Source organism: Theropithecus gelada, chromosome 6 (assembly GCF_003255815.1).
Source record: "Theropithecus gelada isolate Dixy chromosome 6, Tgel_1.0, whole genome shotgun sequence".
In the NCBI taxonomy this organism is placed as follows: Eukaryota; Metazoa; Chordata; class Mammalia; order Primates; family Cercopithecidae; genus Theropithecus; species Theropithecus gelada.
Window position 1 is genome coordinate 115,712,888 of NC_037673.1, and position 13,124 is coordinate 115,726,011.

The 13,124-nt window shown below is 34.9% G+C and overlaps 1 protein-coding gene across 5 annotated transcripts in view; it reads left to right on the plus strand.

Annotated features, from left to right (window-relative positions):
• DMXL1 (Dmx like 1) overlaps positions 1-13,124 on the plus strand; it is a 175,984-nt gene that overhangs the window by 102,852 nt on the left and 60,008 nt on the right. For all 5 annotated transcript variants that reach the window (XM_025388442.1, XM_025388446.1, XM_025388447.1 and 2 more), the window contains 2 exons: positions 1,304-1,431; positions 1,945-2,193. In XM_025388442.1, the coding sequence (XP_025244227.1) occupies positions 1,304-1,431; positions 1,945-2,193 (377 nt within the window). The remainder of the gene's footprint in view (positions 1-1,303; positions 1,432-1,944; positions 2,194-13,124) is intronic.

Here is a 13,124-nt window from a genome sequence, read left to right on the forward strand (position 1 = left end):
TAAATTCTAGCTTCATTTTCCAAACACGGATTCATTATTCAGCAATGTCCTGTCTTATTTAGCAAGAATTTATATTTTAGAAATACTGTTTTTCGTTTTCAAGATCTCATTGAATTTAATAGTTGCTTCTGTTTCTATAACATTTCTTGATTTAAAAATTTTTTTTGAGTATGAAGTACTTTAATTTACTGATAAATTGGGTTTCTCAGGTGAAGATCTTTTGTTGAGTTTGTTATTTCTTACATGGTGTCAGCCTTCCTTATTGATTTTTGGTTGTCTATCAATTTTGTTTTTGAATTTTCTGTGGGTAGCCTTACTTACCACCCTGGTTGTGTATTTCCCAAGGTAGCTTCAACTTGATTTCGTTAACCCTGATCCTTCAGTAATTCAGTTTCTTATTATTTAGACTTTATTTTCATTAACTTCTTTTTATCTTTCCTATCTATGATTTCTGTAGAAATAAGGGTGGTTTTTTTTGTTGTTACTCTGCCATCTTGAAACTGGAAAGTAAAGAGAAACTACAAAGGCATCACAATGTTATAACCAATGAGATTTGCCAATCATAACACATTTACACCAATAAATGTGATATATTTAAGTATTATATTCATGTACTTAATGTATGATGTAGGCATTTCTAAAGGACTTAACATAATTCCTTATACCATTTTCTGTCAGAATTATTTCATAGTGTATGTCAAGCTGCAAGTTTTTTTGTTCATTCATCTGTTAGTCTTCGCTTTGCATCTTTTACTTGGGGAAGCTTATTCTGAATTCTCAAATTGTGTGAAATACTCCTCTATTTTGCCTTGATAGCATCGTATGCATAGGTTTCATCTTTTAAGAGCAGTATGATAACATTATTTGTGTTTTGTTCCCCTATTAGAGTAAATTTTATAGGGACAGAAACATTGTTATTCCTTATATGCCTAGTACCTGCTACAGTGCCTGATGTAGGGTAAACTAGCCATTATACATAAAAGGGAGCCTAAAGTGACTTCATTTTCAACCAGATAACTATGTTTTTAAGTCAAATATGTAAGCTTGCTACTTGTAGTACATAGTGATTTAGTTTTCTCATTTGTACTTACTCTATCTCTTAAAATGTGTTTTAATTTAGAAAATGTGTATATTTACACTTAAAGAATACTTTGTTTTCATATAGCACTAGACTGTACAGTATAGTACTTAGATGTACTAGCAGTATAATCAATAAGCAGAAATTGATAGTCTTGAAATTAGATCTGAAACATGAAAATATTATATACAGTTTATAGATTTAAATATTGTTTTCTTCTCTTAGTTCATTTCAAACAAATCAGTTTACTGGAATGGTATATCAGACGGTACTGCTTCCTCATCGACATTCTTTGAAAACAGGAAGCTTAGATGAAGCAATAACTCCCAATACATCACCAGCTCAGTGGCCAGGTATAATTTTTATGTGTAGATCATTTTTTTCTTAGTCTTGTTTATAATCTTAGATAAGTAAAAAGACGATTTTAGTTTTGCCGCTTGATAATCATTATTAAATATTGTTAGAATTGATACCAGTTCAGTATTCACCACTCATTCTGAATTATACAGTTACTTAACATTAGTATTCCGTGATTGTTATACTAATGTGACTCAAATGTTTTGTAATACCGTTTTTTAAATCATTTTGCTTTTGTCATACTGGAAAAACATGTCTATGAAATTTTATCTATCAGATCTCAGTCATTAAAGATTTTAATGTTTAATGTTAAAGATTTTTAATGTTTCTCTCAAATAGCCTATTTGTGCATTAACTGTAATAACTGCTACTACTCTATGAATCTAGGGAAGAACATACAGTATTAAATCCTGATACAATACATTTTTTCCTAAAATTAGGAAAATATAGTTAATTTTTAATTTTAAAAATTTATGGTCAGTGACAGCTATGTTTGTTTGTTGTTCTAGGAATAACTTGTCTAATTCGACTTTTGAATTCTTCTGGCGAGGAAGCCCAGTCAGGGCTTACAGTCTTGCTCTGTGAAATTCTCACAGCAGTGTATCTTAGTCTCTTCATCCATGGCCTGGCCACACATTCAAGTAATGAGCTATTTCGGATTGTGGCCCATCCTCTAAATGAAAAAATGTGGTCTGCTGTATTTGGTGGAGGTGCACATGTTCCTAGCAAAGAACAGACACATTCAAAAGCTTTACCTGGTGAGTTAAAAAAAATTTTTTTAAGACTGAAGCTTTATTTATCTGAGTGATATCATTCTCAAATGTAATTACATTTTAATTTAGTTATAGAAAGTTCTTCTTACAGACCATTTGTGAAAGCATGAACAAATAGTTATATGATAAAATGCAATATTAAAGTTTCTGGTGCAGTTTTTAATCTTTAAGATATTCCTGTACCAACAATTAAAACGATGATCTTATGTAAATTTATTAAATATTTTACTATTGAAACTTTCATCTGTTTTGAAACACACTGTAATATTGGTTTTTGTTCTATCCCAAATACAGATTCTTTCTTCTTTCTTTGGCAGGAAGGCACTTTGCTATGCCTAGCCCCCACCAGGTAGTGGTATTCTCCATGGAATGTGTGGGCTTTTCCAAAGCTCTTTCAGCCATCAGTTCTCATAGCCCTCCCAGTCTTGCAGGCAAGATATGAGCTTTAGAAATAGGCTTTTATCATTCAGCTTGCTTTGTGTTGTTTTGAGGGGCTGGGGTACAGTGGGCCAGTTTTATTTTGTTTGGCATTTATAGAAAATTGAGAAGTTTCCTTTGATCAAGCCATATTTTTGATTTAAAACAATGATTAGCAGTTTAGAAAACTCTCTCTGCTATTTTATTCTGCTTTTAAATTCTTTGTTTTTTATATCTCTGACCCTTAGACTTTAACATTTTAAAGTGTGTAAAAATGAAACACTGTCAGTGCTAATCATAGAAAATCAGACTATGGCTTGAAATGACTAGAAAAACATTTCAAATTAGGCTGCTTTATGATTTGCATAGTATGATTCCGGCCATTAGAGTTTTTGGATTTCTAAGTGTTCATGATGAAAAGTAAATATTTTAAGTGAATATTTAAGTGATTTAAGTGATGAAAAGTTAATATTTTTTTCTAAGTGAAAAGTAAATATTTTAAACAATTATATCCCCTTTTAAAAACTTTCTAATGTTAAAATTGTATTTTTTTTCATGTGTTAGCCCATGTGTGATAATCTTGGTTTTTCAATTGTGGAGGGCATGAGGAGTAGGTTTATTTTTAATATATAGTACCTGAAAACTTATTTCATTCTATACTGATGTTGAATAAATTGAAAATGTCAAAAAAAAAGCCCTATGCGTACATTTAAGAGAGAAACTCAGCAAAATGATTTATCTCTTCATGAATTTTCATTCACTTCTTCCCTGACGTTTACACTGAACATATGCTTGGACATATAGGTGTATGTGGGCTTGGATATATATATGTTTTGGGAGGTCAAGCAGTTGGTGAGGGACATGAGAGAGTAGGAAAAACTTGAATTCGGCTTCATTATTTAGGAGAAAATTATTGCCAAAATCTATACCATGATTGATGAATATTCTTTGAATGAAGCTATATTAAAAGGAAGTTAGAAAAGTTACTATCTTGTTAAAATATTTAAAAGTTATTAGTAGCAATGTTGGCATAAATTATACTTTTCAGAAGCAGTTTCCACTAAGCTGTGGCCCTGCATGACTATATAGCAAAAAATCATGATGGCCTAGCTTCTACTTCCTCTCCTTAATTGAAATTGTTTCTTCAGTTACCTAGGACTCTCATACTTTCTAGTCTGGGTCCTGCCTCTTTCTTCCACCAAGAAAAAACAGGCAGGAATTCATTTATGTATAATACTTACCATGAGGCAAATTCAGTTTATAACTTAGAGCAGAGTTCAATCAGCTTTTTCTGTAAAAAAGCAAATATATATTTTAGGTTTTGGAGTCCATTTGGTATCTCACAACTATTTAGTTCTGCCCTTGTAGCACAAAAGCAACCATAGACCATTTGTAAACAGATGAGTATAGCTGTGTTCTAATAAAACATTATTTATCTGTTGGATTGCAATTTGCCAACCCCTGCTTTACAAGTAGAAACACTTTATTATTGCTCTATTTGGAATAGAATATTTGCCTTCCCTGTTAAAGGAATTTCAGGTTTTAAGAACAACTAAAGTTAATATTTTGGGACATAGAGTTCACCATGAGTCTCTTAAAGTATTTGACCTAACCACAAATTGTACTTATGAAATAGTATAAATGGCATCAGAGGAATAATTTATAATCTTCCCTGCCATGGCCCTTAGCTTCCTTGAACAAATCTAGGGGATAATACAGTTTTTGCTGTTGTAAAATTCTGAATATGTAGAATGCTAACATGACTTTTCCAGAAGCCTGATACCATCCTGCCTAGTACTCATCCACCTATCACACTTCACTTACTACTTTGATGACAGTTTTATCTCTCTGGTCCCTGCCATTTGCCTTAAATTAAACTTATTTACTTCTTCTTTTTCTTCTTATGCATGTCAGATTTCATATGCAAATTTATCTTATGTAACAAATTTACCTTTGCTTATTAAAATATTAAGTATTTTTAGTTTTTGTAACATTCCTTTTCTGTTTTTTAAAAAGTTGCTTATTGTGCTTTTTGTATAGATTTTTTTTTTAAGACTAATTTCACATGAAATTTGCCTTGGACTGTATTTATACTTGAGATATCTGAATTCAATTAAGGAAAAACTTTCAAAGTCAAGGGAAGTAAGATCCACAGCTCTGTTGAGTTTAATTTTAAATTAAAAATTGGTAAATTAATTTTGACCATGTTTTTAATATGTTCTGAGAAAAATTCATTTGTTAAGACTGTGATCTTGTTGATGTAAAATGTTTACAAAGGGGTAAATTATTGCTAAGGATGTCCAGATAGCCATAAAAAGAAAATGGAAAATCCGTTCTTATTAACTAGCCATCAGGTCTCAATTTCTTCTATTTTCCTGAGCACAGATGTATGTAAAGAACCTGACTGAAAGTCCAGGTTGATCTTTGTATAAGGTTGGTGCAAAAGCAATGGCAAAAACCACAGTTACTTTTGCACCAATCTTATTAACCCCTGTAGTTGTTGGTTGTAGGCAAAAATACCATTACATAAATTATTTTGGGGAGCCATTATAAGTCCGTCATAAGCTGTATCCTACCACTTATTTAACCCCAAGTAAAAAATAAAGTGACCTAAAATTTAATCTGCATCTATATGTTTAGCCTCAATCAATAATAAGGAATACTGAAAACATATTGTTCACTTAGTGGTAGGGCTGGATAGAGTCATATCCAGGTTATATGGTGCTCATCTGTCCTTGAGTACCCAGAAAGTATTCTAAATACAATCATGGAAGTAACTGAAGGAGTACTTAAAGAAAACATGAATGGTACAATTTGTCCATTTGCTAACCAGAAAAAAAAGGAATATATTCACTGAATGATGAAAACTAAAGGCCTGCTGGTTTCAAAGCCGATCTAATTGGAAAAGGAGCAGGAAGGCTGGGTGTGATGGCTCACACCTGTAATCCCAGCATTCTGGGAGGCGTAGGTGGGCAGATCAGCTAGGTCAGGAGTTTGAGACCAGCCTGACCAACAAGGTGAAACACTGTCTCTACAAAAATTAGCCAGGTGTGGTGGCGCACGCCTATAGACCAAGCTACTCGGGAGGCTGAGGCAGGAGGATCACTCGAACCTGGGAGGTGGAGGTTGCAGTGAGCTGAGATTGTGCCACTGCACTCCAGCCTGGGCAAGACAGCAAGACTCCATCTCAAAAAAGAAAAGAAAAGGAGCAGGAAGAAAAAGAAAGGGAAAGAAGTGAAGGTCCTATGGAGTAGGGATCCACTGAAAACTAGAGAGAGAAAATTTCGGAACAGAAAGTCAATCAAGACAAGGAACTACTAGCAGCATTGGCTTTTAATATAAAGTTCAGAAATCTCAGTTTTTCAAAGGCATTATTATGTTGCCCTGAAAACTTACCGAGGCAGGACAGCAACCTGATAAATTTTGGGTTGTAGGTAAGCAGTTCTGTGTGTTTGGATTACTGCTAATCGTAATTATGATGTCCCAAGAGTCTAATTGCATTAAGTAATGTTCAATATACATTGTTGACCAAGGGAATAAAACAGTGTATTTTAGAAAAGTCAACTTGAATCCAGTTAAAATTAATGTATATTTAAAATTTTTTATCTTTTATATTTGGCCAATGAAAGCTGATAAATCTAGAATATTTCATCTTCCTGACTACTCAAACCAGTGTCAAAGCATTGTATATTGAAGATGAAGTACATGTATGTTGAAATACATTGTATATTGAAGACGAAATACATTGTATGTTGAAGATAAAATACCCTTAAACATGTTTTCTAAAAAGTGTTCCATAAGTTTCGGTACTGTATTATGAGAGGAATTTGAAAGCCATCATTTGTTTTCCTTGTTCTGTTATAAATTTGGATTTAAATTTTCTTTGCAATGATGGCCTCATGAACTAGATTATATTTCATTCTATATAGCTATTATATACTTAATGTATTCTTGTAGTAACATAATATTTAAAGATAACTTAAGCTTCATAGCTGAAGAAAATGATAGATTTTTATTAGATGCTAGTCTGGTAGGTCAAAATTCTTAACAAAAATGTTAATGTACATGAATTAATTTTTAATTAAATCTTTTTTGTGAATTCCACTTTATATGTTATGGAAGAGTTTGATTTTTCTAATTAACTAAAACTGTAGTGCAGGTATCTGTTCATGGAGCTCTGAATTATTTTGTTACTGTGGTCGATTTTTAAAGAAGATAACCAGCTAAGAAATAGCAATTTTCAAAAAATTACTTTTTCTGCTAACAGTTAGAAATCCATACTTTTGCTTTTTATTCTATATTATAAATAAAACAACGTTTTTAAGAAATTTTATTGTGTTTTGTGATACTTGCATTTATATGAACTGTGAATTATCTATCTTAATAAATTCATAGTAATGATTTTTTTATGTCTCCAAGTTGAGGAATGGAAATATAAAATAAATATTTTATTTGTGGTAAGCATGTCATATATTTTTTACTATGAGATTGCTAATGATATTCTAGACATAAAGTTTATTTCTGACTTATTATGCTAAAACAGATCAGAAAATCCATGTTTTGCTTTTTCTTATAAAATTTTTATAAAAATAAAAGTTCTATATTCAGTATTCAAAGATTATCACATCATTGCTATCATTCCTTTAGCAAAATAAGCAAAATGGCAAAATATCGTGACTGGAAGAGCTAAGACTTGAGCATAGTAAAATGTAAAACAAAATAGGTGATTTAAGATATAATTGAATATGCCAAACATTTAACTGGTGGTTTATTATAAGGAACTTTTAAAAGACTGCTGAACTTCAAACTAACTAATTCTGTGGAAGGGAATACTTTTTTTTTCTATTCTTTTCTTTTTGAGACAGAGTCTCATTCTGTCGTCCAGGTTGGAGTGCAGTGGCGTGGTCTCAGCTCACTGCAGCCTCCGCCTCCTGAGTTCAAGTGATTCTCCCACCTCAGCCTCCCAAGTAGCTGGGATTACAGGCATGCATCACCATACCCGGCTGATTTTTGTAGTTTTTGGTAGAGACGGGCCAGGCTGGTCTCAAACTCCTGACCACCAGTGATCTGCCTGCCTTGGCCTCCTAAAGTGCTGGGATTACAAATGTGAGCCACCACGCCTGGCCAGGAGTACATTTTTTTGTTAGACTTTTCATGGAAGACCATAAAATGTAAATTTTAATTTAAAGTTTAAAAAGTATTCTATTCATTAATTTTACAAATGACTCAGGAAGGCAAATTTTTATATAAGAGTAGAGAAAGCATAGAAGATAAAAGAAACTCCAAGAAATGTGCATGTATAGATTTTTACATGTAATTATTCTTTTATTTCACTGGTAAAGCCGGATGACAAAAGAAGAAACTAACCTTGTAAGAAATACAACATTCATTTATCTGACCTAGACTCCCTCATTCATGTTTTCTTCTTTTTTTTTTTTTTTTTTTTTTTTTTGAGGCAGGGTCTTGCTCTATCGCCCAGGCTGGAGTGCAGTGGTGCGATCACAGCTCATTGCAGCCTTGGCCTCTTGGGCTCAAGTGATCCTTCCACCTCAGTGCCCCAGGTAGCTGGGACTACAGGTGCATGCCATCATTGATTAGCCTAGTCAATTTTTTAAGTTTTATTTTTGTAGATTCAAGGTCTCACTATACCCAGGCTGGTCTTGGACTCCCGGACTGAAGTGATCTTCCCACCTCAACCTCCCAAAGTGCTGGGATTACAGGTGTGAGCCACCATGCCCTGCTTCATTCAATATTTCTGTGTACCTTACTGAGACCAATCATGGGATCTCTCTCTTCAACCCGGTTTTCTAATATTTCTGGCAGTCCTAAGTCCTGCAGCAAAATGGCTTGAATATATTTTCTCCATTCTAATTTTTTTATCATGACTAAAAACACATGACATAAAATTTACCAAGTGAGCCATTTTTAAGTATATAGTTTAGTGGTAAGTCTATTGTGATGAAACAAATCTCTGGAACTTTTTCGTCTTGTGAATCTGAAACTATACCCATTAAACAGTTTCCCTACTTCGTACAATCCCTGGTAATCACCATTCTACTCTGTTTCCAGGAATTTGATTACTTTATATACCTCATATAAGTGGAATTATATAGTGCTTTGTCTTTTTGTGACTGGTTTATTTCACCTAGTATAATGTTCATCCATGTTGTAGCTTACAACAGAATTTCCTTTTTAAAGCTGAATATTCCATTGTGGGTGTATACTCCATTCACATTTTCAATAAGTTTGTTGAGTTTGGGTGAAATCTTATATATAGAACCGTATTGTGGCATTCAGGGTGATTGAAAAGTAAGTACAACTCTAGGGCAGTGACTTCAGGCTTTTGAATACATTACCTTATCCATAAAACATGCTTGACCAAATTCTCAATATATGTATATTTATGTCTACTGCTATCGATCCAGATGTTAAACATTGACAACATTTAGTTTCTTCTCCTACTTTCCTTCCTCCCCTTCTTTCCTCTGCTTTCCTGTCCCTCTGCTCCCATCTCTCCTTTCTTCTTGTCCCTTCTCCTTTCCCTCTATTTCTTCCCCTGTCCCTTTCTTCTCCTGTCCCTTTCTTCTTCTCCACTACCTCATTCCCTTCTCCTTCTGCCATTTTCCCCTATTTATCAAAAAATAAATCTAAATAGAAGTTGTGGTATTTTCCTTCCATATTCCAGTGAATCATTTTGTACACCAACTACCGTGGAGACCGCCTTGCTCTGTGTTTTGGAGACAAATCATCACTTTCTATTGATATTTATTATTTCATTTTTATAGATATTTATGGAGCCATGTTCAAGATACTGTGTATGGTAATGATCCTAGGAAGACTTTGAGGGTCAATCTTTCTAAAAGCTGGATAGTATCATATTCCAGACTTTTTTTTTTTTTTTTTTTTTTTTTTTTTTTTTTTTTGAGACAGAGTCTCACTCTGTCACCCAGGCTGGAGTGCACTGGCATGATCTTGGCTCACTGCAACCTCTGCCTCCCAGGTTCAGGTGATTCTTGTATCTCAGCCTCCCAAGCAGCTGGGAGTACAGGTGCACACCACGACACTTGGCTAATTTTTGTATTTTTGGTAGAGACAGTGTTTTGCCATTTTGGCCAGGCTGGTCTCAAACTCCTGGCCTCATGTGATCTGCCTGCCTCAGCCTCCCAAAGTGCTGGGATTATAGGCATGATCCACTGTGCCTGGCCAGACTTCTTTTTTTTTTCAATCACTAATCTTATTCTTTGAGGATTAAGAAGTACGTTCAATTAATTGCTTCTTTAATCCTTTTATTTTTGGAATAGTTGAAGTTTAGTTGGAAAATCATGTTTTACATTTAATTTTGAGGATTTGTTTTACACTTAGTGTTCATGTACATTTGTAGTCCTCACACTTTTTACCTGAAGATAAAGAAAGGTTAATATATACCTCTTAGGAGACTGAAGACTTAGACTGAATTGGCTTGCTGAAAGCAAGAAATAAATTTGAAATCTGTTTTGCCTTAAACTTACATGATTTCTATCTTTTCCATATTTTGGGGCTCAGTTTGAAGGTCCAGACTAATGTTTCTCCTGAAGCTTCGTGTATCCTCTGGCAAACTCATGAATAGCTCTGTGGATATGGGTGCCTTAGATTAAGAAGTAGAGAATGAGGCCTGCTGGTTACTTTAAGTTCAGTTTTTTTGTTGTTTGTTTTGTTGTTGAGACGGGATCTGGTTCTGTTGCCCAGGCTGGAGTGCAATGGTGTGATCTCAGCTCACTGCACCCTCCACCTCCTGGGCTCAAGAGATCTTCCCAAGTAGCTGGGACTACAGGCATGCGCCACCATGCCCAGCTAATTTTTGTGTTTTTTTGTAGAGACTAGGTTTCGTCATGTTGCCCAGGCGGGTCTTGAACTCTAAGTTCAGTTTTTAAAGAAATAACATTTAAATCTAGGTTCAGAATATTAATTTCGTTGTGCTGATTTTAAATGATAAACTGAAAAATAAATATTAACTTAACCTTCCCCTTGTATTTTAGTTTTAATCACAGCAATATATGTGTGTGGTAACGAGTCTAGTAGTACAGAAAAATTTATAGAAAGGAATGTTTTCTTATTCCTCTGCTCCTCCCCTTCCCTGTGTGTAGCCTGTTAACCATTTCTCCATTTCTGTTTTGGGTTCTTTGGGGAGTTACTTTTATAATTATTAGAAAACCACATTCAGATATTCTGAGGGTGAGGAAAGGATTCTTAAGGGAAGGAAGGCATATTTGTCTGTACAGTCTACTGTCTTGACATGGAAACTTTGTTTTAAAAAGTACTTCCTGGGAAAGCAACTGAAACTTATTTTTTAAATTTATGTCAGGACATGATTCTGTTTTTCCTGTGAATGCCTTAGTTTTTCTTCAGTCACTTTATAGCCTCCCTACACCTCTTAAAATTCATAAACTCTGTGTTCAGGTTGCTCTTAATTTCTCCCTAATACTATTTTTTTCTTCTGTTAGTAATAAAGTAGCTGTTTTCCCATAATAATAGAACAGTAGAGTTAGTTTTCACCCAAGGAGTGGCAAATGTTCTTGATATTTGATTATTAGCATTTTCAAAAACAACCAGTTGAACACCCTAGCAGCTCTAGTTTGAATTGGTGCCCCTAAACTTCACAACCAATCTGACCTAACAGGATTCAAGCATAAAATTGCCTGAAGTCTTCCTACAATTGGAGGACAAAGAAGAGGGAGTAACTACCCTATTGACAAGTCACAGGTCATTTCTTGTTTGCTGGGTGACATCGCTAATGTCCTTTTAGTTAAAACATCTAAAGTAATACACGTTCATTACTGTAAAACTGCCAATTTTTTTTTTCCTTTGGTCCTGCTTCATGAATAGGGTGGTGGTGGTGGTGGTGGTTGTTTGAGACAGAGTCTTGCTTTGTCGCCCAGGCATAATCTTGGCTCACTGCAACCTCCCCCTCCCAGGTTCAAGCAATACTCATGCCTCAGCCTCCTGAGTAGCTGGGATTACAGGCACATGCCACCATACCTGGCTCATTTTTGTATTTTTAGTGAAGTCAGGGTTTCACCATGTTGGCCAGGCTGGTCTCGAACTCCTGACCTCAGGTTATCTGCCCACCTCTGCCTCCCAAAGTGCTGGGGTTACAGGCATGAGCCACCGCACCCAGCCAAAAAGTGTTTTAATAAGTGGTTTTCTACTTCCTGGTGTTGAGTCTGTAAATTTTAAATGTTTGCTCCCAGTGTGGTTAATATTTTCATGTCACATGACTGGATTCACAACTTGTACTTTCAAGTGTTTTCTGTCTTTAAAAACTCTCATGTTTTACCTTTAAAACTATTTTTATCTACCAATGGGTCAGTAAAAGAAAAAAAGGAAACTATTTTTATGACATAGCAATCTTGGCAAAAATCTATTAATTTAACATTGTACATTTTATTTTTTTCAGAGATTGTCTATACTCCTTGGTTCACATGCTTTTTAATAACATAAAATCAGCCAGGTGCAGTGGCACCAGCCTGTAGTCCCAGCCACTCAGGAGTCTGAGTTGTGGGTATCCCCTGAGTCCAGGGATTAAATCCAGCCTAGGCAACATAGGGAGACCTCCATCTCTTAAAAAAGACAAAATAGTAATGTTAAAGCCAAATTATAAATTGATAAATTTACTTTAAAACTTAGCGGCCGGGCGCGGTGGCTCAAGCCTGTAATCCCAGCACTTTGGGAGGCCGAGACGGGCGGATCACGAGGTCAGGAGTTCGAGACCATCCTGGCTAACACGGTGAAACCCTGTCTCTACTAAAAAATACGAAAAACTAGCCGGGCGAGGTGGCGGGCGCCTGTAGTCCCGGCTACTCGGGAGGCTGAGGCAGGAGAATGGCGTAAAAACCCGGGAGGCGGAGCTTGCAGTGAGCTGAGATCCGGCCACTGCACTCCAGCCTGGGCGACACAGCGAGACTCCGTCTCAAAAAAAAAAAAAAAAAAAAAAAAAAAAAACTTAGCATTAAGTTTTTGAAAGGTAAAAAAATACCTCTATAGTTCTCACTTTTCACTTGATGAGAAGTTGGTAAACTACTGTTTAAGTTTTAGAATGTGTGTTAATGTATGCAGCAGTAATACTGGAAACTTGATTGTTGGTTATCAAATGTTAGTAAGAACAAAGAAAAAAATTTACACATTTAATCTAACAGTTCCTTTTAAAATCATTTGAAAGATTAAGTAATAATCTTTTTATGCCACTTTTTAGTAGTCTCCTAGAATACTAATATTTTTTTCATCTTTCCCTTTTTCTGAAATAACCAAATTACTATATTAAACTCAGCTTGACTATAGCTTGTTATAATGCATGTGCATGCTGTGTCTGCAAGCTGAGACGCTCAAACAATAAAACCAAATTGTATTACAGCACAAGTATTTTCTTTCCTGTGGAAGGTAAGTAAAATCTCATTGGAACCATCAAAGGAGAATATTGGTGTGCCTTAATGTGGAATTGTTTGCCTGTGTATTAGATCATGCCT